General features: G+C 36.8%; 2 protein-coding genes across 5 annotated transcripts in view; one reads left to right on the forward strand and one right to left on the reverse strand.

Annotated features, from left to right (window-relative positions):
• Window positions 1-17,153, forward strand: MEIOC (meiosis specific with coiled-coil domain). Its single transcript, XM_059670396.1, has 8 exons — window positions 1-66; window positions 595-726; window positions 5,083-5,240; window positions 8,697-8,801; window positions 9,915-11,787; window positions 12,349-12,483; window positions 15,684-15,864; window positions 16,504-17,153. Exons 1-8 carry the CDS (start codon window positions 1-3, stop codon window positions 16,731-16,733), a joined length of 2,880 nt encoding a protein of 959 aa, XP_059526379.1. The 3' UTR covers window positions 16,734-17,153.
• The window catches only part of CCDC43 (coiled-coil domain containing 43), a 15,077-nt gene continuing 4,846 nt past the window's right edge, over window positions 15,083-25,313 (reverse strand). The window contains exons 4-6 of one of the 4 annotated variants that reach the window (XR_009449254.1): window positions 24,401-24,510; window positions 23,412-23,506; window positions 21,877-22,005 (exon numbers count right to left, since the gene is read on the reverse strand). Coding sequence is in view for 3 of the 4 variants with exons in the window: in XM_059670392.1 (XP_059526375.1) it covers window positions 21,818-22,005; window positions 24,401-24,510 (298 nt within the window). In the remaining variant the exon portion in view is untranslated. Of the gene's footprint in view, window positions 15,844-20,449; window positions 22,006-23,411; window positions 23,507-24,400; window positions 24,511-25,313 lie in introns of those variants that run through there. The other 3 variants (XM_059670395.1, XM_059670392.1, XM_059670393.1) reach the window with 3 other exon arrangements.

Raw genomic sequence — 25,313 nt, forward strand, 5'->3', positions numbered from 1 at the left:
ATGGAGGTGAGAGGCGGACACCCCTGGCAGCTCCCTCACCCTCCAGGCCTAAGGGAGGGACTTGAGGTAACCGGTGGGGATGGTCAGGGTCTGGGTGGCGACCGGACTTGGAGGATGGCGACGGTGAGAAGAGGCTGAGGAGAGGGCGCGTCCATAGACGCTGTTCTCTGAGGAGGTCGCCTCAGGGCAGGAGAGGGCAGGTCGCTTTTGAGGAACCTCGACGGGGCGCCCGGGCCGCGCCGCGGGAACGGGCTGAGGGCGCGGCGACAGTTCGAGCGGGTGGGGCGTGGGGTTCGCGGCGCGGCTGACAGGACTGGCCGGGAGGCCGCGACGCCCGGGCTGCCGCCTCCACCTCGGGCGGCGGCGGGGCTGAGGCGGTGGTGGGCGGGCGACTGCCGCGCCATCGACGGCCGGAGGACTGGGAGGGAACCCCCGGGACGCAAGCCCGGCCCCGAGTTATAGTGTCCTCGCCGGGGATTCGGGATTAAGTGAGGCTGTTCGGGGGGCGGCCGAGGTGAACCGTAATGAGCCCTTTCAGCCCTGGCTTCGCCTTGCGTGATGTCTCTCTCTGGTTTCCTATCCCTGCTCGCGCAGCCCAAGGTGGCGTTCCGCGGAGGCGCGAATCGCTGCTGGAACCTCAGTGCCGACACCGGCGGCCGACTAACGGATGTGTTCAGCGGCGTGATGGCCGGCTCCTCTTCCTTCTATGATTGCTACAAAGCGCAGGTGCATTCCTCCGCTCCGCCCGGTGTTAGAGGACGTATTCTAATCAGATTCATTCCCTGAGCCGATTCATTCGGGTGTTTAAACTGCCCCAAGCCTAAGACCAGAAAGCCATGACAACATTTCACAGCGTTTGCAGAACACACATGCTTTGCTTTGAAAACGAGTTAAGGAATAAGATTTTTAACTGATCGTTCTTTTCGTTCGTCTTCAGTGGTGCCAGAAATGTACGAAAATACATATTTAGTAAGACCTTAAAAATACTTTTCCCCTCAAGCATTTGTTGTAAATCCGTACAAGCATACTTTTGATAATTTAAAGATGAAATTTTTGTCACTTCCTTATTCTCTGGCTTTCACGATGACCTTCTGACATTATATACTCACCTAAAACATTTACATTTTGTTAGTCATATTACATTGGTCTTAGGCTAATGTAAGTCATTTTCATTTGAAATTATTTAACCAGGACACCAGTGTTGATATTGTTATACTTTGAATTATAACAATATCCTGAAATAAGTTATTTAATCCACACAGCCTTACAAAGTGTTATGCCCACTGTACAGATTGAGAAACTGAGGCTCAGAAAGCTTAATTTGTGTCCACAGTGACAAAGCCCAAGTGGAACCCAGGTCTTTTCACTGCCGAGACCAGCATTCCACTGCTCTCTATAATGTTTACATCCCTACTAAAATGTACTTGAATTTATTTTTAGTTATTTTTTAAGTCTATCAAGGATATAAGTGGTAAATTTTGCAGTTACCTGAATCTAATTAATATGCCAATCCCAAGTATTTGCATATTTAATTTCTGTAAATGTTTTAACTGAAAGAACCCATATATTTAAAGTATAGTTATGTTTGAATTCACCACATTACTTTAGTTGCTTGTTTTATCCTGTAATATAAAATTTAAATCAATCTTTAAAAGATTTAATTTTTCTAATACTCAAAACTTATTTTAAAATGTGAAATGTACTTGAAAGAATTCCCAAAATGTATTTCGTTTCCAGTGCTCTTTACCTCATTAGATATTTGAATATGAAAATGCTCTTTTTGTTTAAGCAACTATTTAAAAATGAACAGCCCTGGCCCATGCGCACAGTGATTAGAGCAACGGCTTGTGCACCATAAGTTCGGGGGCTTGCGGGTTCTGCGGTTTGATTGCCAGTCAAGGGCATGTACCTGGGTTGCAGGTTTGATCCCTACCCCTTGTGCTGGAGACAACAAATCCGTGCGTGTCTCTCACATCATGTCTCTCGCCCTCCCCCCTCCCTTTCACTCTCTGTATCAATGGAAAAATATCCTCCACGGGTAAGGATTTAAAAGATGGACAGTTACTTAGGGCACTTTGGATACTTCACACCTAAAAGAGAGTTAAGGTGGGCCTATAACAAAAACTTCAGAACTAAAGGAATAAAGTTATGAAAGGTTCTAAAGATAAAAGTTACTAACATCTAAAAAGATAGTTTTTAGTGGCACTCTTAGCAAAATGATTGTAAAATATTGGAGATTCTTGAAGATGGATAATTTGAAGGTATTTTCATATTGTATTATTAAAGTATAAACTCAGTATTGTATGTTTAAAATGTTTTCAATTATGTCTATAAAAACAAAAATTTAGGAATATAGGAATACTTTGTCTTCTCTTTTTATGTAAATTTTTTTCAAATGGGTTTTTATTGATTTTAGAGAGAGAGAGGAAGGGAGAAAGGAGAGACAGAAAAATGATGAGAGAACCATTAATTGGCCTCCTGCAACAAGCCCTACTGGTGACCTCTGGGTTCATGGGGCATACTCAACCAACTGAGCCACACTGGCCAGAGCAATGTAAATTTTGATTAAGAGAATAATAGCAGCCCTGGTTGCCCTTGCCAGTTGCTCAGTGATTAGACCATCCCTTTGGACTGAAGGGTCACGGGTTCGATTTCCAGTCAAGGGCAGTACCTCAGTTGCAGGTTCCCCAGCCCCAGTAGGGGCACATGGAGGAGACAACTAATCCGTGTTTCTTTTTCTCTCTCTCCTCCTCCTCCCTCCCACTCTCTCTAGAAATCAAAGGGAAAAATATCCTAAAATATATCCTTGGATGAGGATTAAAAAAAGGGGGAATAAAAGCAATTAGAAAAAAATTTTAGTCAGGATTATATTATTCTCTATTTATAAGTACAGAGTGAACAAAAGGTTTACAATTGTTTATATGGAAAATAATAAATAATAATAAAATAATAATAATACAAGAATAAACTCTGTTTCGCATACTCACAACAGTAAACCTACATTTACCCCAGCTTGTATAAAAAAAATCATTTCTACTGTGTTATATCTGGATATTTGTAGTCATTATATTCAGGTTTTATTCCTTATTTGGAGAATTAAAAATTGTGAACCTATACTTTCAGACTTCTTTAAAGAAGCATTTTCTAGAATAAAATGCATCTAAGTGTTTAATCTTTGCCCTAGCCAGTTATGTTCAGTGGGTAGAGCCTCGGCCTGTGGACCAAAAGGTCCGGGTTTGATTCCAGTCAAGGGCATGTACCTCGGTTGCAGGCTCCTCTGGGCTTGTTCAGGAGACAACCAAAGTGTTTCTCTCACATCGTTATTTCTCTGTCTTTTCCTCTCTCTTCCACTCTCTCTAAAAATCAATGGGAAAATATCCTCAGGTGAGGATTAATATATATATATATATATATATATATATAAAATGTTTAATCTTTTATTTATTATTATATTCATTCTATAATACTATTTTAAGTATTTTAAATTATTTTTACTGCTCCTCAATAGTTTTTGGAAGGAGACAGGATTTTAAATAATTAAAATCTTAAAATTCAAACTTTCACCTTATTTACTCAGAGTTCATTATAGAACTCTTCATGCAAAAAAGAAAAATTAACTGGCATTTTTTCTCCTAATTGTAATAATATCTTTAAATTTTCTAAAGAGATCATAACATTTTATATATCATCTCATTTTTATAATATCTCTTAGAAATAAAAACGAGACTGAAAATTAAAGATACTGTTTTAAAATGCCCTAGAGCCAGTTGCTCAATGGGTAGAGCATTGGTCTGTGGACTGAAGGGTCCTGGGTTCAATTCCGTGTTCAGGAGGCAACCAATTGATGTGTGTCTCTCACATCTATGTTTTTCTGTCTCTGTCTCTACCCCTCCCTTCCATTCTCTCTAAAAACCACTGGGAAAATATGCTTGGGTGAGATTAACCAAAAATAAAATAAAATAAAGAAAGTGCCCTAGAATAAGAATAAGAAGGCCTGGAGTTTGGGTTTTAGTTTTGTCACCTTGGGCTCAGTAACTTGTAGCCTCAGTTTTCTCATTTTTCTATTTTAATAGAATACCCATGTCACAGGGTTGACTGAATACAAGAATGTATATGAAGTTTGTTTGAAATTCTATGTAAATGTACATTAACTTTTTTTAACAGATTGGGAACATTAAGACTTTTATAAATGATATGTGAAATATAACATTGCTAGTGTCCACATTATGTTCAACAAATTAAAACTGTAATAATTATAGGTGTTTTAGACTAGGTATAAGCAACAAGTACACCCAGGGGTCAGATTAGATCTGCCAAGTGCCTATTGTGTGTGTGTGTGTGTGTGTGTGTGTGTGTGTGTTGTTTTGTTTTTTAAAAAAAACATTTATTGGAATACAGCTGTGTCCATTTGTTTCCATGTTGTCTGTCTATGGTTGTTTCCTTTTTTCTTTTTTTGTAACTCTCATCCACAGATATTGTTTTTCCCCATTGATTTTTAGAGAGATTGGGAGGGGGAGAGCGAGAGACAGACAGACAGCCCTGGGATCAAACCTGCAATCTAGGTACCTGTCCTTGACCAGGAATTGAACCTGCAAACCAGCCAGAGCTATTTATGGTTGCTTAAAGAGACCTTAACAGTCAGCAAACCCTAGTATTTGTTATCTGGCTCTTTACAGAAAAAAATTTGCCAATCCCTAGTATAAAGTAAGCTTAAATAGCTAAGTCTAGATTTGATTTTGTCTCCCAACTCTTACACATGTTATTTCCTCCTATTTCTTATTATACCACTAATATTCTGTAATATAGTTTTATTTTTTTTAATATATTTTATTGGTTTTTTACAGAGAGGAAGGGAGAGGGATAGAGAGCTAGAAACATCGATGAGAGAGAAACATAGATCAGCTGCCTCCTGCACACTCCCTACTGGGTATGTGCCCGCAACCAAGGTACATGCCCCTGACCGGAATTGAACCTGAGACCCTTGAGTCCGCAGGCTGACGCTCTATCCACTGAGCCAAACCAGTTAGGGCTGTAATATAGTTTTAATGTGTCTGATACATAAGCATTTCTTTAAAATTTCAGAGTGAAGACAATGTTGACCTAAGGCAGACCTATACTCCACTTTCTTCATCAACTGAATATGCAAGTTCTGTAGATTCTTCAATTTTCTATGCACCATGGTCTACTTATGGAGATGATATTAAGCAGCCTTCTAATTCTCAGATTAATGTAAAGAACAGGTAAATTAATAAATTGTATTTTTCAGGCTAAATGAAGTGTTTTTAAGTTTGATTACATGGGAACCCAATTGTATTAGTTCTTTGTTCCCTATATCAGCATTTAATTTTATGTTATTAATTTTTGTTATGGCATAATTTTATGTTTATAAAACTTTTAGGAAACCCTAAACTGGGCAGTTATTTATATATAATTTTAGCTTATTGCTGTTTTTTATTGATTAGAGGCAATCTTTAGTGACTAGATCTTAAGTTCCTCTTTTGAAAGATATATACATGAATTACAATTTTTAGATGTTTTTTATCCATTCTAAATGTTCAGTAATTTCTTCCTTCACAAGTACTCAATAAACAAGATTTTTATCCAACATAAGAGACTTTTAAATTTTTTTTATCTTCACCCGAGGATATGTTTATTGATTTTAGAGAGGAAGGAAAGACAGAGAGAGAAACATCCATGGGATTCCTACCAATGCACCCTGACCGGGAATCAAACCCAAAACCTAAGTATGTGCCTTACCCAGGAATAAAACCCTCAACCTTTTGATTTATGAGATGATGCTCCAGTCACTGAGCCACCTTGCCAGAGCTTAATTATTTTTCTATGCAATTCCACAAATAAGGGCCTACTCTGTGCCTGATTCTTTCCTAGTGGAGATATTAGCATTAACATGGCAAATATTTACCCCTGCCTTTATACATTTTACAATACTGATGACAATGATAACTTGCCAGGCACTGCAAGTGTAGTGAGGTTATAAAGAGAAAGCATAGGACATTATAGGAGCCTAATGCAAAAAGAAGCCTAGGGGGAGTGACATCTACCTTTATTTTAATTGCATATAGGGGAGCAGTTGATAGAAGATGATGCATCTTTAGTTTAAGCAGAAAATAATTACTTTTTAAATCGTATTAATTAAATAATTACTAAACTTTTTAAATTTGTGGTAAGTTCTCTATAAAATAGTGATTTTATTAGAAAGATTATATAATGTATAATTCTATCAAAACAAATATTTTTAACTTGATATGTGTTCATTTAAAAAATTAAAACTTTACAAAAATATATAAAGAAAATCAGAAATCCACCTTAACCCTGCCTTCACACCTCCCAATTACAACTATTAATATTTTATTGTATATTACATTGAATATTTTTAGATATATTCTAATACATTATTATATAGAAAGCTTTATATTGAATATTTGTGAAACAACATGATATAGGGGGAAAAGACCATTTGTTTAGCAAGTAAAAGTTCGGCAAGTCATAAATCCTTGCAAAATAGGTATTTTTTTCTTTTTTTTAATATATTTTTATTGATAAGAGAGAATCCTGGATCGACTGCCTCCTGCACACCTCACACTGGGGATTGAGCCCTTGACCAGAATTGAACCCAGGATCCTTCGATCCACAGGCCGACGCTCTATCCACTGAGCCAAACTGGCTAGGGCTGTTTCTTTTTAAAAAAATATATTTTTAGCCCTAACTGGTTTGGCTCAGTGGATAGAGCGTCAGCCTGCGGACTGAAGGGTCAAGGGTCGATTCCAGTCAAGGGTATGTACCTTGGTTGCGGGCAGATCCCCAGTAGGGGGTGTGCAGGAGGCAGGTGATCAATGTTTCTCTCATCCATGTTTCTAACTCTATCCCTCTCCCTTCCTCTGTGTAAAAAATCAATAAAATATATTTTAAAAATATTTTTATTGATTTGAGATAGAGAGGAAGGGAGAGGGATAGAGAGATAGAAACATCAATGAGAGAGAAATATAATCCATCTGTTTCCTCCTTCACTTCCCCTACTGGGGATTAAGCCCTGACTGGGAATCAAACCAGTGACCTCTAATACAAGTTTCTTAAATATATTTTTATTGATTTCAGAGAGGAAGGGAGAGGGAGAGATAGAAACATCAATGATGAGAGAGAATCATTGATTGGCCACCTCCTGCATGCCCCCTACTGGGGAGAGCAACTCAGTCTGCAGGCTGACGCTCTATCCACTGAGCCAAACCAGCTAGGGCTAATACAAGTTTCTTTCTTTTCTTTTTCTTTAAATATATTTCACTGATTTTTTACGGAGAGGAAGGGAGAGGGGATAGAGAGTTAGAAACATCGATGAGAGAGAAACATCGATCAGCTGCCTCTTGCACACCTCCCACTGGGGATGTGCCCGCAACCAAGGTACATGCCCTTGGCCGGAATCGAACCTGTGACCCTTCAGTCCGCAGGCCAATGCTCTATCCACTGAGCCAAACCGGTGAGGGCAATACAAGTTTCTTAATATCTCAAATGATCATTCATTAAACAGCTGAATGATTACTAGTACTTGTCCATCTTATGTTATGAAGATGAATAAAATGTTTTGAGTGTTATGCAAATATAAGGTATTTTTATTTCTAAAATGCCCTAACACTATTAAATGTTAGAAACAAAATATGAGAAAACAAAGTTACAATTATATAAAAAACAAAACAAACATATTACTTCTAGGAACAAATTACCCAAAATCCATAGAGGGTAAAAAGGCACAAATTTTTCATCTACTTATGGTTTTTACATTTTTGTATTATTTAGACAATGTTAGTCACCAGGTAGCATTTCAGGTACATGGAACTCCATTCACCTCTTTGGTAAGGACTTAGAGATAGCCCACAAGTCTGTTACACTTAAGGGACAACTGCAATAGTGCTGTGGTATCTAGGATGATCATATCACATTTTACTTTATAATCCAATCCTATATAATAAAACCCTAATATGCAAATTGACCGAACAGCGGAACAACTGGTCACTACAATGCACACTGACCACCAAGGGGCAAACATCTGCCCTCCAAGAGGGAGGCAACCAACAGGCGGCAGCGGCGGTGATCAGGGGGCAGGGCTGGCTGGTGGGTACCCCACCAGTTGCCTCCGGCAAACCTGCAAACCTGCAAACTGGCAGTCAGACATCCCCTGAGGGTGCAGGCCGGGCTGAGGGACACACACACACACACCATGCACAAATTTTGTGCACCAGGCCTCTAGTATTTAGTATAAAAAGACAAAAATCAAGCAACAGGTTCACATGGTTTTCAAATTACAAATGAAGAATCTGAGTGTTGATGGGAGGATGTATAATAGGATTGGATATGCTTTCAGGAGCAGCCACAGTATAGCATCAAGCATCATAAGTCAGAGATTTATATTTTGGTCACCTAAAATGAATTGTGTTTTGGAGAAATAAGAGGTAAGCATACATTGTAACTAGACAGGATTTGAAATGAAGGAGAGATATTTATGTAACATAGTAAGCTAAAGTGGAAATTATTCTTGAGTTCTTGTTCCTTCTTTATTTGAAATTATGGTATAGATTCAATCCAAATATTTTATAGAAAATAATGGTAAGATAAATCTAGGAATAGAAATCAATATATTGTATTTCAGTGTGAGTAAAATAATTTGTCATGTAATTTTTTTTTAGGATTCAAACAGAAAGAAATGACTATGGCAGTGAAACAGACTTATATGGACTTGTATCTAACATTTTGGAAGAACAAGATAAGTCACAGCCATATTTTGCTGATGGGTTAGTATATCATATAAGCTATACATTATATAGTGAGCTCTTTTACATTCATATCCAGGATGGTGCAAAAGTAGATTTACAGTTGTGAGTACATGAAACATGGTTTATTCTTGCTATTATTAATTATTGTATTATTTTCCATGCAAACAACTGTAAACCTGTATACTAGATTATTCTATTAACTTTTATTTTTAGTTAATAGAGGATCATCTGAGAGTAGACATCTTAATTCAAATACTTGTTTTTAGAAGTCTTGATTTTGCTGAGATTGTTGCATACAATTAAAAGTTTCAATCTAAGGTTTAATTTGCTATTAAGAACTTTCATTTGGAAAATTATTCTTGCATAATTCAGAGCTATTGCCCTTGAGTTCATGAACTAAAGTGTAGCTTAAAGAGTATAAATTCCAAGGAGAATATATATATATATATATATATATATATATATATATATATATATATATATATATATATATATAGAATAAAGCTAGCGTTTCTCCTGTGCAGAAATACATATGGGTTTTATTCATTTGGTAAAAATTTTTTAAATATACAGTGTTTTATTTGGGTGTTAAAGCCGTATTACCTAAATGCTTTATTTCATAAATAGAGAAGTATGCAGCACATATGTAACCAAATAAAATACTTTAATTTCAATAATAGTTTCAACAAAACATATCTTTTTTTGTTGAAAAAATTGTGGTCAACAACACTTTTTGTATTATGTAATAACCTAATTAAAGGAAAAACTTAACTTTTTTAAAAATTGTTTTATTGCTTAAAGTATTACAAAGAGTATTACATATGTCTCCTTTTTTTCCTGCCAAAGTTAAGGAAAAACTTAACTTTGTTTTCTGTTTACTATAGATAAAATATTATGTAAGACTATGCAGTCATCAACCTCAGGCCTTAGTTAATGCCTCTTTGAAAAGTATAATGAACACATAAGAGAATTATTTAAATGTAATGGTACATATAAGACAAAGTTGAAAAGGATTAGAGAACGGGGAGGTGGGTGAGATAAATGTTATTGAAAACCTTTCCTACCTTTTCTACTAAGGACATAAAATCTTTTAAAGCCTAAGTTGTAATTAAATATATTTACTTGTTCTAGGACCTGCTCCTCCAATTTAAAGTCAGTTTGGCCAGTGAACACAAGCAGATTTGCAGATCACCATGACCTGTTAACAGAAACCAAAAGGCCAATAGATACAGCCATCTCTCAGCAAGCTTTTTATTCTGGTGAATCTGTGTCAGCAGTGGAAAAGCAATACCTGCATAATAGTAATCTCACACCACAACAAAAAATAGATGAACTTTATCATGGATTTACTGGTTTAGACCTTGAAGAACAATGGATGTACCCCTCACGAAGTGATCATTCTAATTGTTATAATATTCAGACAAATGATACAGCTAAGACAACATTCCAAGAATATCCATTTGTCAAAAACTGTTTTACACCACAAGCTGGCCTCTCTGAGGTCATGAAAGAATCAGGACCTGATACTTACCCTTATGGAAGAGAGAAAATGTGTGTTAAAAGTCTTGAAGTGCCATTACAGCAGAAAAGGGCAGAGATATTTCTTTCCCAGTTTAATAGATACAATGAAAATGCAGATTATTGTAGATATCCAGAATATGCTCATCCTAATAAGGCTAAACTTACTAAGTGTTCAAATTTTAGTGTCCAAGATAGTAAAAAATTAGCCAATGGCACACCTGAAACACCAACTGTAGAAGCAGACAGCTACACAAAGTTATTTCAGGTTAAACCAACAAATCAGAAAAAAATGGAAGAGACAATACCTGACCAGCAGAATTTCACATTTCCAAAAACTACACCACACCTGACAGAAAAACAGTTTGCAAAGGAAGCAGCATTCACTGCTGACTTTGGCTTAAAATCAGAATATGGACTAAAACCTCATACAGTTTGTCCAGCTAATAATGATTTCACTAATGTCTCAGAAAAGCAACAGTTTGCTAAAGCTGACCCCCCAAATTCTGAGTATTTTAAATCAGTGACTTTATTGTCAAACTCAGCAACATCTTCAGGAGGTATCAACTTAAATAGGCCAACTTGGATGAATGTCCACACAAAAAGTAATGCTCTTATTCCTTATCGAAATCAAGGTAACTTGATGAAATTAAATAGTCATTTAAGTGCAGCTTCAAAAGGTTCTAACCATTCTTCAGATTTCCCCCAACTATCATCCACAAATTTAACTCCAAATAGTAATATGTTGCAGAAGTATTGCCAAGAAAACGCTTCAGCATTTTCTAATTTTGATTTCAATTATAATAGTGCAGAAAGAATTCAACCTGTCAATCACATGGAAGGACTGACAAAGACTGCGGAAGAAAATCTCTTTGAATTGGTTACCGATAAAAAAATAAAGCAGCCAAATGGATTTTGTGATAATTACTCAGTTCAGCAGTATGGGATCATTGAAAATGTAAACAAACATAATTTTCAAACTAAGCCTCAGAGTGGACATTATGATTCTGAGGAAGGTCCAAAGCATTTAGATGCATTATCTCAAAATACTTACCAAGATTTGTTGGAGGCACAGAGTCATTTTAATAGCCACAGACAGGGAAGTGGAGACAACAATATTAATAGCCGTGTGAATCGCACACAGGCGTCATGTTTTTCTAATTATATGATGGGAGATGTAAGGCATAATCAGAGTTTTCAACAACTTGGTTCAAATGGGTTTCCCCTAAGATCCACCCACCCATTTGGCCATTCAGTTGTTCCACTCTTGGATTCCTATGATTTGTTTTCTTATGATGACTTAAGCCATTTATACCCTTATTTTAATGATATGATGTATGGTGGTGATAATTCCTTTTCTGGTTTTGTGCCAACTTTCGGATTTCAAAGACCAATTAAAACCCGTAGTGGACCAGCCAGTGAACTTCATATTCGTCTAGAAGAATGCTATGAACAATGGAGAGCACTAGAAAAAGAGAGAAAAAAGGTAACACAAAGCTATCCAGTTAGGAGTAACATAATATGTTCCCTACATCATCTTTTGTTTACTTTAGTGTGCTTTGAGTACTTGCTTTATTTCTAAGCTGAATTCTTCTCTAATGGGCAATATTTGTTAAATCCATGACTATAAGGAATTAAGTGACTTAAAGTCAAAAAGCTGGTGTTGGGAGGAATGGAGACATCTGTAATAGTGTCACCAATAAAAATAAAGTTTAAAATAAATATGTAAAGAATAAAAAACTAAAAAAGTATGGGGTTAAAAAGAATTGTTACTTATGTAAAGTTTATTTTGCCAAAGAAGTAGACTTTTTCCCTGGGTTAAAAGTTAATTTCTTTTAATTTTTAAAGTATTAAACTGTTGGAGTGTCCAGGTATTTTATTTGTATTAAGTATGACAGAAAAATACTGTGGTTTGTATTTGCTGCCTTTTGATACCAAAACAATTATTTAAAGGAGTAATTTTCAATCTATTAGGCCTAAGAAAAATATTACCATTGAATCATATTTGGAAAATTCTTCATCTAAAAATTACATAATTTTTTTACAGACTGAATTGGCCCTTGCCAAGAATTACCCAGGAAAAAAAGTATCCAGTACTAACAATACTCCAATTCCAAGGCTGACTTCCAACCCATCTAGAGTTGATCGCTTAATTGTGGATGAACTTCGAGAACAAGCCAGGGTAAGCTATAAAAACTTCCCAATAGTGGACTTTTAAATTGCTGGATAAATTCTTAAAACATTTCTGTAAGTTAGAATTCTAAAGGATTTTTAAATCACACTTACGTGTAACTCTTTGAAGTACATTCTTTTCCATGTTTGGTCCTAGAACTGATTAATATGTAGAAAAGGGGAAATAGCCCCACTCAATTATTTAAAGCTAGGTTTAATAACTTAAATGGTTCCTCTTCAAACCCAAATTGGCAGTGGAGCTAATCAACAGAATTTTTTTAAAGCAAAACCATTTTGAATATTATTTATAGGAAAAGTCCCATTTCTTGGTCACAAACATTTGTTTTCTAGTGTGATGAGCAAGCTGTGCTTGCATTATACAGGATGGTAAATAGGGAATTACCATATTTCATTTCTTAACCCTGTATTCTTGTTATTCAACAAATAAGTATGCACAGCAGTGTATTAAATACTGATAAACTGATGTATGTAGGTATGCATACTTTTATAAAACAGCCTTGTTTGTGGAAAGTAGTATGTCACTTCAAATAAAATGTTGTAGCCCTAACAGGTTTGGCTCAGTGGATAGAGCGTTGGCCTGCGGACTGAAGGGTCCCAGGTTCGATTCCAGTCAAGGGCATGTATGTTGGTTGAAGGCACATCCTCAGTGGGGGGTGTGCAGGAGGCAGCTGATCAATGTTTCTCTCTCATCGATGTTTCTAGATCTCTATCCCTCAACCTTCCTCTCTATAAAATATCAATAAAATATATTAAAAACAAAACAATAAAATGTTGTATAAAATACTGATATTAAGTCCTTTTGTAACTTAAGAAATTATTGTTCCTGCCCTAACCAGTTTGGCTCAGTGGATAGAGCGTTGGCCTGCAGACTCAAGGGTCGCAGGTTCAATTCCAGTCAAGGGCATGTACCTTGGTTGCAGGCACATACCCAGTAGGGAGTGTGCAGGAAGCAGCTGATCGATGTTTCTCTCTCATCAATGTTTCTAACTCTCTATCCCTCTCCCTTTCTCTCTGTAAAAAAAATCAATAAAATATATATTTTTTAAAAAAAGAAATTATTGTTCCTATTATCTCTTTTGTAATTTCAGGATTTTCTAATCAATTTTAATAGAGTAAGGTAAAATTTTTTCTTTATATTCCTCTCTTAAAAAGTCATAGCTTTCTAAGTAAAATCTGATGAAGATTCCTGAGAAAAAGCATGCAGTGAAATAGGGTGCTTTTATGATTGAGAGAAAGCCACTTTAGGAATTAGAAAAATCAACATAAGTCTGTTTTATTGAACATCAGTTTCTTACTTTGTACCATGCTGTCTTAAAAATATAGATATGAACTATTTCAGTGGAAAATACTGACTTTACCTAGCTTTCAGCCTGGGTCAGTTGAGATTCATCAAATTTGTAAATTTGTACAATGGAATTTATCAATGTGTATAGTCAAATACTGAGATGGATTACAGCCAGATGTTATGTTAATGAAAACTTCAGTCTCATTATATTTTCTTAATACCATTCCAAGTTAAGACTCCTTTTTCTCAGTAATACATGTCTCAGCAATAAATCAAAGGATTGCAAACTGTGGATGTTAGGAAATATACTTTTACCAGTTTTTTAAAAAAAATTTTTTTATTGATTTTAGAGAGGAAGGGAGAGGGAGAGAGAGAAACATCAATAATGAGAGAGAATCATTGATTGGCTGCCTCCTGCACACCCCCACTGGGGATTGAGCCTGCAACCCAGGCATATGCCCTTGACCGCAATTGAACCCAGGACCCTTCAGTCCCCAGGCTGATGCTCCATCCACTAAGCCAAACCAGCTAGGGCTTACCAGCTTTGGTAATGTGTCACAATAAGTTAGAAGGTTATGTCTATAGCTGCCATAATTTTTTTAATCTATATTTAGCAACATTAGGTCAATAATATATAAAGGGGAAAATATTTTCACATGTACTATTTTCTAGTATGCTAGTTTTATAAAATTCTGAAAAGAAATCTTTTAAAAGTTTATTAAAAATCATCGGTGCAAATTTTTTTTACACTTACCACTTATTCAAAATGATTGTCTTGTTTGAAAAATATGTAATTGAAAGTTCATTGGAATATTTGATAATGGTTTTTTTCCTGTTGTCATCCCTTCAAGGATCTAGCTGGTTGTACAATTGGGAGGAAAATATTTAGTACCTGTACACTTTCTCTATGGGCCTAAACTCCTATTTCAAACTTGATATGAATGTGAGTGTAGAGGCATTGATTCAGATGCCTTCAGTTTCTTGAGAGGTATTTTACTACTCTTTCCAATCACTGAACACCAAGTGCTTATGTGAATTTTAAAGAGGTTTTTATTTTGCCGAAACCAGTTTGGCTCAGTGGATAGAGTGTCAGCCTGCGGACTGAAGGGTCCCGGGTTCGATTCCGGTCAAGGGCATGTACCTGGGTTGCGGGCACATCCCCAGTGGGAGATGTGCAGGAGGCAGCTGATCGATGTTTCTCTCATCATCGATGTTTCTAACTCTCTATCTCTCTCCCTTCCTCTCTGTAAAAAATCAATAAAATATATTTTTTTAAAAAAAAGTGTAATTAACCAGAAGATTGAGAGATTTCCTATTTTTTCTTAGCAGTTCTGATAATTATAGGATTTATTTTTTTATTATTTCAATATAATTTAAGTCAACATTTTCTGGATTATGGATTCTTTAAAACTCTCACTAGCTCAGTATCATTATCTGAATGTTTCTGATTTCCAAAAGGAGAACACTAGAGGCCCACAAAGGACTTGCTGAAGTGAGGATTAATCAGTCTAGGATTTCTCCCTATTAGCTTATTTTTTTCCCCTTTAGATTATAGTATCTCCTAATAACACTATTTGCCAAAAACAGTGTTGGATCTTATATTTGCACTTTACTGTTAATGACATGGGAACATTTGAATGTTTGACTTTTCCATTGTTGTTTATTCCCACCAATTGATTACCTAAAAGCTTTTAGAATTAACAAATACAAGTAGGTACAAAAGACAGACTTTCCATCTTTGTTACCCCCAAAATGGTATCAGGACACAATAGGCATTCAATTATTTATTGAATGAATATTATTACTCTCATGTCTATTCTGCTTTTTGAAGATTTGTTTTTACTTAAGTTAATGACAGGCAATGTGGTTACATGCCTTATCAAAATTTAAAATCTTTCCCTCAGGTTGTAACTTTACTAGGCAAGATGGAACGTCTTCGAAGCTCTCCCCTTCATGCCAATATCTCTACTGCTCTTGATAGACACTTGGAATCCATTCACATTGTACAGTCACGTAGAAAGGATGAAATTGTTAATGCTTCAAATCGTCAAAAGCAAGGAGTTCCTAGATGCCAAGATGACAGAGGTACAAATATTAATGCATATTATTTTGATAAGGCAATGAGATAGTTTGAATGTTAATAAAATCAGATTCTAAGGTTAAAACGTCAGAATTCTAAAATTTACACTTATCTAAAGAATAAATTGATAAAGGTGCCCACATAATCTACTCCAAAAGTACCTTGATCTGTTTTGTTAACTTGATCCACTTATAATTCCATCAAAGTCTGTGTTCCAAAGCATAGTCATCATACAAGGCAGAATAAAATGTCAACACTTTTAAGTACATATTAAGTCAAGAACTTTGATTAATTTAGTCAATACCTACCCACCCTTCTTTTATAAAAATTAATAGAGGCCCAGTGCATAAAATTCATGCATGGGTAGGGTCCCTAGGCCTGGCCGGTGATCAGGGCCAATTGGGGCCTTCCAGCTGCTGGCTGGGGCCGTCCTTCATTCTGCACCACCACCCCTGGTGGTTAGTGCAAGTCATAGCAAGCGATCAAACTCATGGTTGACCTCCCTAGGGGATCCTTTGCATATTAGCCTTTTAAATATATATAGATGATGTTTGATTATTTAGTAGCTCAGCGCTAGGCTTTAAGAGGTAAGGGAAACTTAAATGGCAGCTAATGTGAACTGACTCTAAATGTTTCTTTTACAGATGTTTTTGCCCTTGCTGCAGCAATTAAAGAGATGTGTGTGGCTACTCGGAAGGCACGCACTACACTGTGGTGTGCACTGCAGATGACCTTGCCTAAAACAGCCAATACAACTGGCCAAACAGATGTGGAAAAGGCTTTACAAGATATAGTAAACTGTGAAGATAAAGTCCATGAAAGCATAAATAGTAGCAATCCAATGAATCAGAGAGGTGACGCAAACAAACATTAAGGAAATGCCAGCAGAAAGAATAAAAAGCTGATAAGTAAATGTATCAAGACATGCTCAACAATTGTAATGAACTTGTCAAACTTGAAAATTTTAATGCATTTTTTCAGATTTAGAGTTTAATACCTTAATGAAGTCTTAGCTTCAATTTAAAAATCTATTTGGAATGAATCAGATATAGTTTAAAGTGAACTCAAAGGGAACGTTGGACTACTCAGAGTTCTGAGTAGTCGAAGATAAGTTTAAGCAAATTAAATATTTCCTAACAGCTAAAGTATTGCTTAAACCTATTCTGCAGTGCAGGTAAATGCAAATGTGAAATTCTTCTAGAAGATAAGTTTCATTTAGGTCTGCCTTAGTAAGTATAATTCCAAATAATGAATCTAAATGACTGTAACCCAATTATGGCTACAGTCTAGTAACCAAGACAAGTTTTGATTGTGATTTAAAAGTGTTTTCCTTACAAAACTGGATAATACCTAGGAAACAAAGGAAAACAAGAATCAACCCAATATTCATGTAAATTTTTAATATTTAAACTACTACCATATTTATAATTTGAAATCTTAGTGCCTAAGTATATGGAGGGAAATGCATCTGATTCTCCTAAATTAGTGATAAAAGTGCCAGTGTAAAAACCATGCAAGTTACTGAATATAAAATCTGTTCAAATCATTTGTGTATATTCTTAAAATTTAATTATACTATCAATTATTTAATATTTCCAATTTTAAAGTATTTACATTGAATCGAAACAAAACAGTTCCTTTATCTGGATCTTTTAGATTTGATGCACAGTAACTAAAATAATGACTATTGTTTTAATACCCTTAGTTGCTGCCTTTTATGAGGGTATCACGAAGTTTTAAAATGTATTTTTTAAGGTTAGCCTTTAACTAGTTTAGTTTGCAATTGGTTAGTGTCTATTTTGTGTAGTTGTGTTCATTAGTTTGCTTCTGTGTTTTTTAAGAGCTCTAGAAAGCTTGGCTTTTTCTGTTTCTCATCACTTAATATCTTTGTATGGAACCCAAGTAATTTATTCATTAATATGAAATGTTGATATTATGTGACTCAGATCTTGGGTTTTAACATTTCTAGCATGAGTTAAACTATGATATAATGTACTGATGAAATTTAATTGAACTATCCTTGACTAGAAACACTGATGTTTTAAATGTTGGTGTTTTTCCTAGTTTTAGAAATCCTGGTATAAAAAGAGTGTAATCACACCACATAAATTTTCTTTAGATGATGTGCGGAAGAAACTGATTGAGAGAATTCAGGAGTAACTGTGGGGAGAAACATTTTGATCACTGATATGCCTTAGAACTACCAAATTAATTACATTGAAGGTAGTCAAATAAAATAGATCACCCCACCACAGTCACTGCATAGAAAGTGGTTAAGTTTGACATAAGACATGTTGGATGTTATAACAAATATTGTACTAATTTAGTCTCTCAGGAAAAGAAAATAAATTATTTTGTTGAAAATATTTGGTTTCATTTTTTACATTTGTATTAGTTTATAACGAAGAGTCACTCATGTCAGAATACCACATTTCAGCCCTGGCTGGTTTGGCTCAGTGGATAGAGCACCCACCTGCAGACTGTAGGGTCCCGGGTTCGATTCCAGTCAAGGGCACATGTCTGGGTTTTGTGCTCAATCCCCAGTAGGGGGCGTCCAGGAGGCAGCCAATCAATGATTCTCATCATTGATATTTTTATCTCTCTTTTCCACTCCCTTCCTCTATGAAATCAATAAAAAATATTTTTTTTAAAAAAAACACCAAATTTCATTTAACTGATAAAAACTGGTTTTAAGTTTTCAATTTCATTACATTTAACATATAAGTAAAAATGTTGGTAGACTCCCTAACCTGTTTGGCTTAGTGGATAAGGGCATCGGCCTGCGGACTCAAGGGTCCCAGGTTCGATTCCAGTCAAGGGCATGTACCTTGGTTGCAGGCACATCCCCAGTAGGGGGTGTGCAGGAAGCAGCTGATCGATGTTTCTCTCATCGATGCTTCTAACTCTCTAGCCCTCTCCCTTCCTCTGTAAAAAATCAATAAAATGTATTTTTTTAAAATGTTGGTAGACAAACCAATATCATTCAGATTATCTTTTATTTACCTCCTTCAAGATGAAACTTCTGCTCCCACTTTATGCTGATCCAGGCAAACTAGGGTAAAAATTCTGGGGAAGCTTTGACATGATATTGACATGATATTGGTCAAAATGAAACATTAGTCCATTAACAAAAACCAAACATAAAAATTCTTTGAAATTTCATTAATCATGTCACCCTGTAGATAATTCTCAAATTAGTTGGTTGTCCCTTTCTATGGTATACCTGCTAATGGATGGCTCTTATGTATTGTATTTCTGAATTACAACCTATGAAAACTTCATAAACTTAATATCACACAAGACTTGTAGTGAAACTGGTAAAATTGATGCTCCCATCATTTCTAATCCAAAAGAATTTGGCATATACTCAAAATTTTTTAAAAATTAGAAAAAGTGACATAGAAGCATGGAACAGACTGTTGAACCTCAGAGGGAAGGTGAGGAAGGGTAGGTGGGTGGGAAGAGATCAACCAAAGAACTTGTATGCATATATGCATAACCCATGGACACAGACAATAGGGTGGTAAAGGCCTGGGGTAGGGGATAGGGATAAGCTAGAAGAGGTCCATGAGGGAAAAGGGGGGACCTATGAATATTTTCAACAATAAAGATTTTTTAAAAATAGGAAAAGTACTTTTTATAAAAGTGAGTGAAAACTACCTTGAATTATATCAGTGTTTTTCCCATTTGAATGGGAATTATTACTGAAATCCCAAATGTGTCTTTAAAGTATCAATCATACCATGTGATATTGTTTAAAATTTGTCTTTTGCAATATTGAACATTTTAGATGGAAAGGATTGTTAGCACTTGAGTTAAATGAATAAACTTTAAAGCCTAATGAACTAAAAAAAATAAATAAGCCTAATGAGCTGATCTTTTTTTTTCTGTTTTAAAATTAGTTCAAGTGTACACTTAACATACATTGAGCCAAAAGACATTAACGGGTTCCAAAAATTGCCAGCCCTGGGGCTCTAATCAAAAACCATGGAAGCTTCTGCTTAACTCCACACAAAGAACCCAAAGAACAACATGCCATGATCTAAAAGGGCTTGTGCCATACCACTTTAAAAGAGCAGATATGAGCTAGCAAACAACTAAAGGACTGGCAATGCAGCCAAACACCAATGATCATAAACACCAAACTAATGCATACGTAATAGCATCCCAGAAGAAAGAATTAACTGATGCTATAGCAGATTAAAACAAGTACCCCTCAGGGGTCCATGGATATAACCCAACTCTGATCCAGAGACCCAATCAAGGTGAGAATCAACCAAAAATAAGAATTTACTAAATTAAAATACATGCTATCTGTAAATACAGGCTATTGCTGCTGCCACATAAAGCTCTAAAATTCCAACAGTACTTCAAAGCCAATTTACTGACTTTCCAAAACACAAGGTAATCTTTCTGATCTCCTAATACCCAACCTCACAGAAAGGAAAACTGAGGCAGAGAATTTATGGATTTCAGGAAGTTCTACTTGTAGAAGTTATTAGGGCTAAGCATAAAGTAAAATTCAACACATTCCTAAGCACAGAATTCATCTCCATAGGGAGCTGAAAAGAATCAGAATAAATCAGAAGACACTGATTTAAATAAAGTTTATTTTTTAAAAAGGTTATTTAATTTTGCGGATGCCACGGTTATAGGAGTGTATAGTGGTAATACATCTTTTCCTTAACCATGCTTTTTACCTTCTGCACAAAGGTAAAAACTTTTGTTAATCTCAATAGTATAAAACAGAGGTCAGCAAACTTTTTCTCCAAAGGTTCAGATAGCAAATATTTTAGGCTTTACAAGCCACAAAAGGTCTATGTCATACATTCTTTATCACCCCTTTAAAAACATAAAATCCATTGTTAGCTTGCACCATACAAAAACAGACTAGGCCAAATTTGTCTTGCAGGCAGTAATTTGCTGACCCCTGGTATAAAATATCTTTGTTTTGTTGGAGAAATTGCTCTCTTCAGACTTCTTGACAGTCTTGCCTGAAGGAGAAAGGCCTGATTTCAAATTGAATATAATTTGTGACAAAAGTAGAAATGGAGAGTTCCTGCTCACTTTTGACTCTCCCAAGCAATTTTCCCACTCACTCAATTAATTTGTTGAGCACCTACTATGTATACTCTTAAATATCTTTGTGTTAACAGAGATTTCCAGTGTTTCTTCCTGAAAAGGCAGTTTCTCTAAACCTGTAATTATCAGGTCTTTATACGTGTGTTAGGGCAAATCAGGACTAAAATCTCTACTAGCAATCAAGAGGAATCTAGCTAACAATGATATCCTTGCACACAATACTGACACACCCTTCTTAAAATCACATCCTAGAGGAAAATTATAACTATTATTACTTTAAAAAGATACTTCCTTTCCTCCCATAGGGTACTTTTTTTTTTTTAATTCTCAAATCTAGAACATCCATCAAATAATTTCTTCTCATTTTCCTAGTTTGTTGCCATGCAACATAAAGTCTGACTCTTCATTAGCTTTCTATTTGAGTCTTAAAACAATACATTTAGGAGTGAATAGTACTTCTGAAGCAATTTACACTCCCACATTTCATCTCAGGGAAGGAGTGGTCATGATTCTGCTCCTTCAGGATAAAAACTGTAACTCAACTTTCTGAATATCCCTGCTAGTTTATCCAAGGTGAGGGAAGACTTTTGAAAGTGGCCAAAAGGAGCACAGCACTTCCGTACTAAAATAGAAAGGTTGCCCCCAATCCAGATCTTTGGTACTGATAACTACAACAATCGGAATACCCACCACAGAAACATGGCACATTTTGTAATTAGAAGTGTTTGTGATTTTCCTTTTGACCATGTAAACAACAGGGGAAATGCCTTGAGAAACCACTCTGCAATGTTCTCTCATTTCTCTTAAATTACTCATGTGCACAACCAGTTCTCCCTTTAATCAGTTCACGAGGAGAAAGAAGAGAGTTGACCAAGGTTATCGCTTTCGCTCCCCTTTTTGTGTCCTTTTCTTTTCCTTGTCCTTGCGCTCCTGCTTGGCCAATTTGTCCTTTTCCCTCTGCAGCTTGTCCTGTTCCTTCTTCCTCTGGGACTCATCTCGAAGCGAGTCTCGCTCCAGTTTTCGGGCATTGAGGACATCTTCCACATTGGTATTTCGGAACAGAACTACAATGAGTTAAGGGATTAGGGCAGAGGTCACACAGGCCCAGCTACTGCTCTCTCTCTTCATTCTTGCTGTTTACTCTATATGCTGAGTCTTGAATACTTTCTAAATATTCCTAGTTGTTGTTTGTTTTAATCCTTGTTTATCTTTGGTCTAATGGGAAATCCTACAACTATCGTTACAAAAGTTAAAAACTAACCCTCAGAATAAAAATCTATTTCAGCCCTAGCCGGTTTGGCTCAGTGGATAGAGTGTCGGCCTGTGGACTGAAGGGTCCTGGGTTCAATTCCGACCAAGGGCACATGCCCGGGTTGTGGGCTCGATCTCCAGTGTGGGGCATGCAGGAGGCAGCCAATCAATGATTCTCTCTTACCATTGATGTTTCTATCTCTCTCTCCCTCTCCCTTCCTTTCTGAAATTAATAAATATATATATTTTTAAAATCTATTTCAGACTTAAGTATTTTATGAAAATAAAATTTCATTCTAGAGTAAGTACCTATATCATTCAATGGCAGAATATTGTTGTAGTATCTATGCTAGTTTTAGTGAACAGAGTATTAATATAAATGGCAAAATTATTATGTACTTAGCACTGTTAAAATGCTTGAAGAGTAAAATAAGTTGTTTAATCTTTTTTTGTTTTAAATATATTTTATTGATTTTTTACAGAGAGGAAGGGAGAGAGATAGAGAGTTAGAAACATCGATCAGCTGCCTCCTGCACATCTCCTACTGGGGATGTGCCCACAATCCAAGTACATGCCCTTGACCGGAATCGAACCTGGGACCTTTTAGTCCACAGGCCGATGCTCTATCCACTGAGCCAAACCGGTTTTGGCTAAGTTATTTAATCTTATTGTATCAATTTGTTTTCCTAGATCACTAAAGCATTAATGAAACCATGTTCTATTAACCACAAACTCTGAATTTATAAAATAGTAAGTTTAGCCACAGTTAGAAAATACCCAGCCAAAAACTTTACCCTTCATTTCTTATGACTTTAAAAACATAACCTGTTACTACCAGATAAGCTCTTCTCTACTCTTAAAACATAACTTTTTCTGCCCTAACCAATGTGGATCCATGTTTAGAGTGTTGGCCCATGCACTGAAGGGTCTTGGGTTCGATTCCCAGTCAAGGGCACCTAGGTTGAAGGTTCCATCCCCAGCCCTGGTGGGGGCACATGCAGGAGGCAACCAACTGATGTGTCTCTCTCACATCAATTTTTTCTCTCTCTCCCTCTCTCTGTCTACCCCCTACTCCTTTCCACTCTCTCTAAAATCAATGGAGAAAATATCCACGGGTGAGGATTAACCAAAAAAACAAAACCTTTTCTGCTTCAGTGCTTTAAAGTAAATGTCTCCCTAAATTACCCAGGTCCCCCAGATAATCCACCATATTTCTCACCTTTATGAAGGGGGATTTCTAAATCCACGTTCTCTGGGAAGCTTCTCGTAAGTGATTCTGCTCTTAGGGGCTTTCCTTAGCACATATGTCTCAATCTGTCCATATCGGGTTGGGGAAAGTAGGTTAACAATTGTAATACTAATAAAGAATAAAGAATAAACTCTGGCCCAGCCAATGTGGCTCAGTGGTTGAGCCTGGACCCATGCCCCAAGAGGTCACTAGTTCAATTCCTGGTCAGGGCACATGCCCGGGTTTTCGGCTCCATCCCCAGAAGGGGGCGTGCAGAAGGCAGCCGATCAATATTTCTCTCTCATCAACATTTCTGTCTCACTCTCCCTTCCTCTCTCTCTAAAAATTAATAAAAATGTATTTTAAAATAAACAAACTCTGGCCCTGGCCGGTGTGGTTCAGTTGGTTGAAGCATCGTCCAACAAACCAAAAGGTCTTGGGTTCAATTCCTGGTCATGGCAAATACATACACAGGTTATGGGTTCAATCCCAGGTTGGGGCACATACAGGAGGCACCTGGTCAATGTTTCTCTCTCACTCATTGTTTCTTTCCCTCCCTTCCTCTCTCTCTAAAATCAATAAAAACATACCCACGGGTGAGGATTAAAAAAAAGAATAAACTCTGTGTTTTGAGTACTCACAACTGTAAACCTACTTTTGCCCACCTCACCTCTGTGTTTTTAGCTGGTGTTTGTGCTCTCTTTCCAACAAATAAGGTCTTTGAGGACAAAGACCAAAACTCCAATATTATTTTAACTGCTTCCACAGTGCTGGGAAACCAGGGCTGTATCCAGAGAGCACAGATTCTGATTTTCCCTTAGAAATCTTTCCTCTAAGCTAACCCCTCACAGTACATGTTAACATGTCTTCTTTGGGGCAAGTTCTTGCTAAATTGACCACGTAGGGCTGTACTAGAAATGGGGCTCACAATGCTGGCCTGACATGAGAGCCCCAACAATGACAGCAAAATAAAAACTGACCCTCAAGAGGATTCTGTGGAGAAGCACATGGGGATGGACAGAGAAGGATACATTTGTCAGAACCAATGTTCATTGTGGTGGCACCTGAATCATCCTTCTCATCTGCTTCGGTAAGTGATGTTAAGGAAAATCAGATGGAAAACAAAGGTTAGCACATCCCAACCCAACATAAGAAAACGTTCAATAAACTGATGGGTAGGAAAGGCACAATGAATGGAAGGACACTGTCAGGGATGTGGTAGTAACCCGGGAGCGTCATCTTTAAAAGTCTCAACTTCGGGAAGATTGTTCAGAGCTTCCATAAGATCCTTATCTCTTGGAGGCTGAAGAGAAACTTAAGCTGGTGGGTGGACTGCCACAGCACCTGGAAGCCAGGGGATGAAGAGATGGCCTCTAAAACAGTGGTTCTCAAAGTGTGGTTCCCAGAACTCCCTGGAAACTTGGCAGAAATGCACATTCTTGGACCTGATTCTGGATCTACTAAGTCAGAAAATCTGGTAAGTAGAGCCCAGTAATCTGCGTTTTAACAGGTCCCCCAGAAAACCATTGCTTAAAACACTCTCTTACAGCCCAAGAAATGAGATTTTGTAACTGGAACCATAGCTCTGCCAACCTAGCAAAAAAAATCATGAGGAGAAACTAGAAGAGAAGTTGACCCAAAAGAGCCTAGGAATTTCTTCCTAAACTCATGATTAGGCAGCTGACATTTCTGGTATGATATCCACTCCATTCAAGAGGGCTCAGGAAGCTTAAGCTTTTCCTAAACAAATGTCAGTCACAGGGAACACAACCTGCTCCTGCCGGCAACACTTTCTTTTCACGCAGCATCCACTCAAATTCCAGGTCTCTCCTGGTGTTACTCGGGGGCTCAGTCTTGCTTTTAACTATGTGGTCACTGGACTGCAAATGAAAC

The sequence above is a fragment of the Myotis daubentonii genome, chromosome 16, assembly GCF_963259705.1.
Source record: "Myotis daubentonii chromosome 16, mMyoDau2.1, whole genome shotgun sequence".
Lineage (NCBI taxonomy): Eukaryota > Metazoa > Chordata > Mammalia > Chiroptera > Vespertilionidae > Myotis > Myotis daubentonii.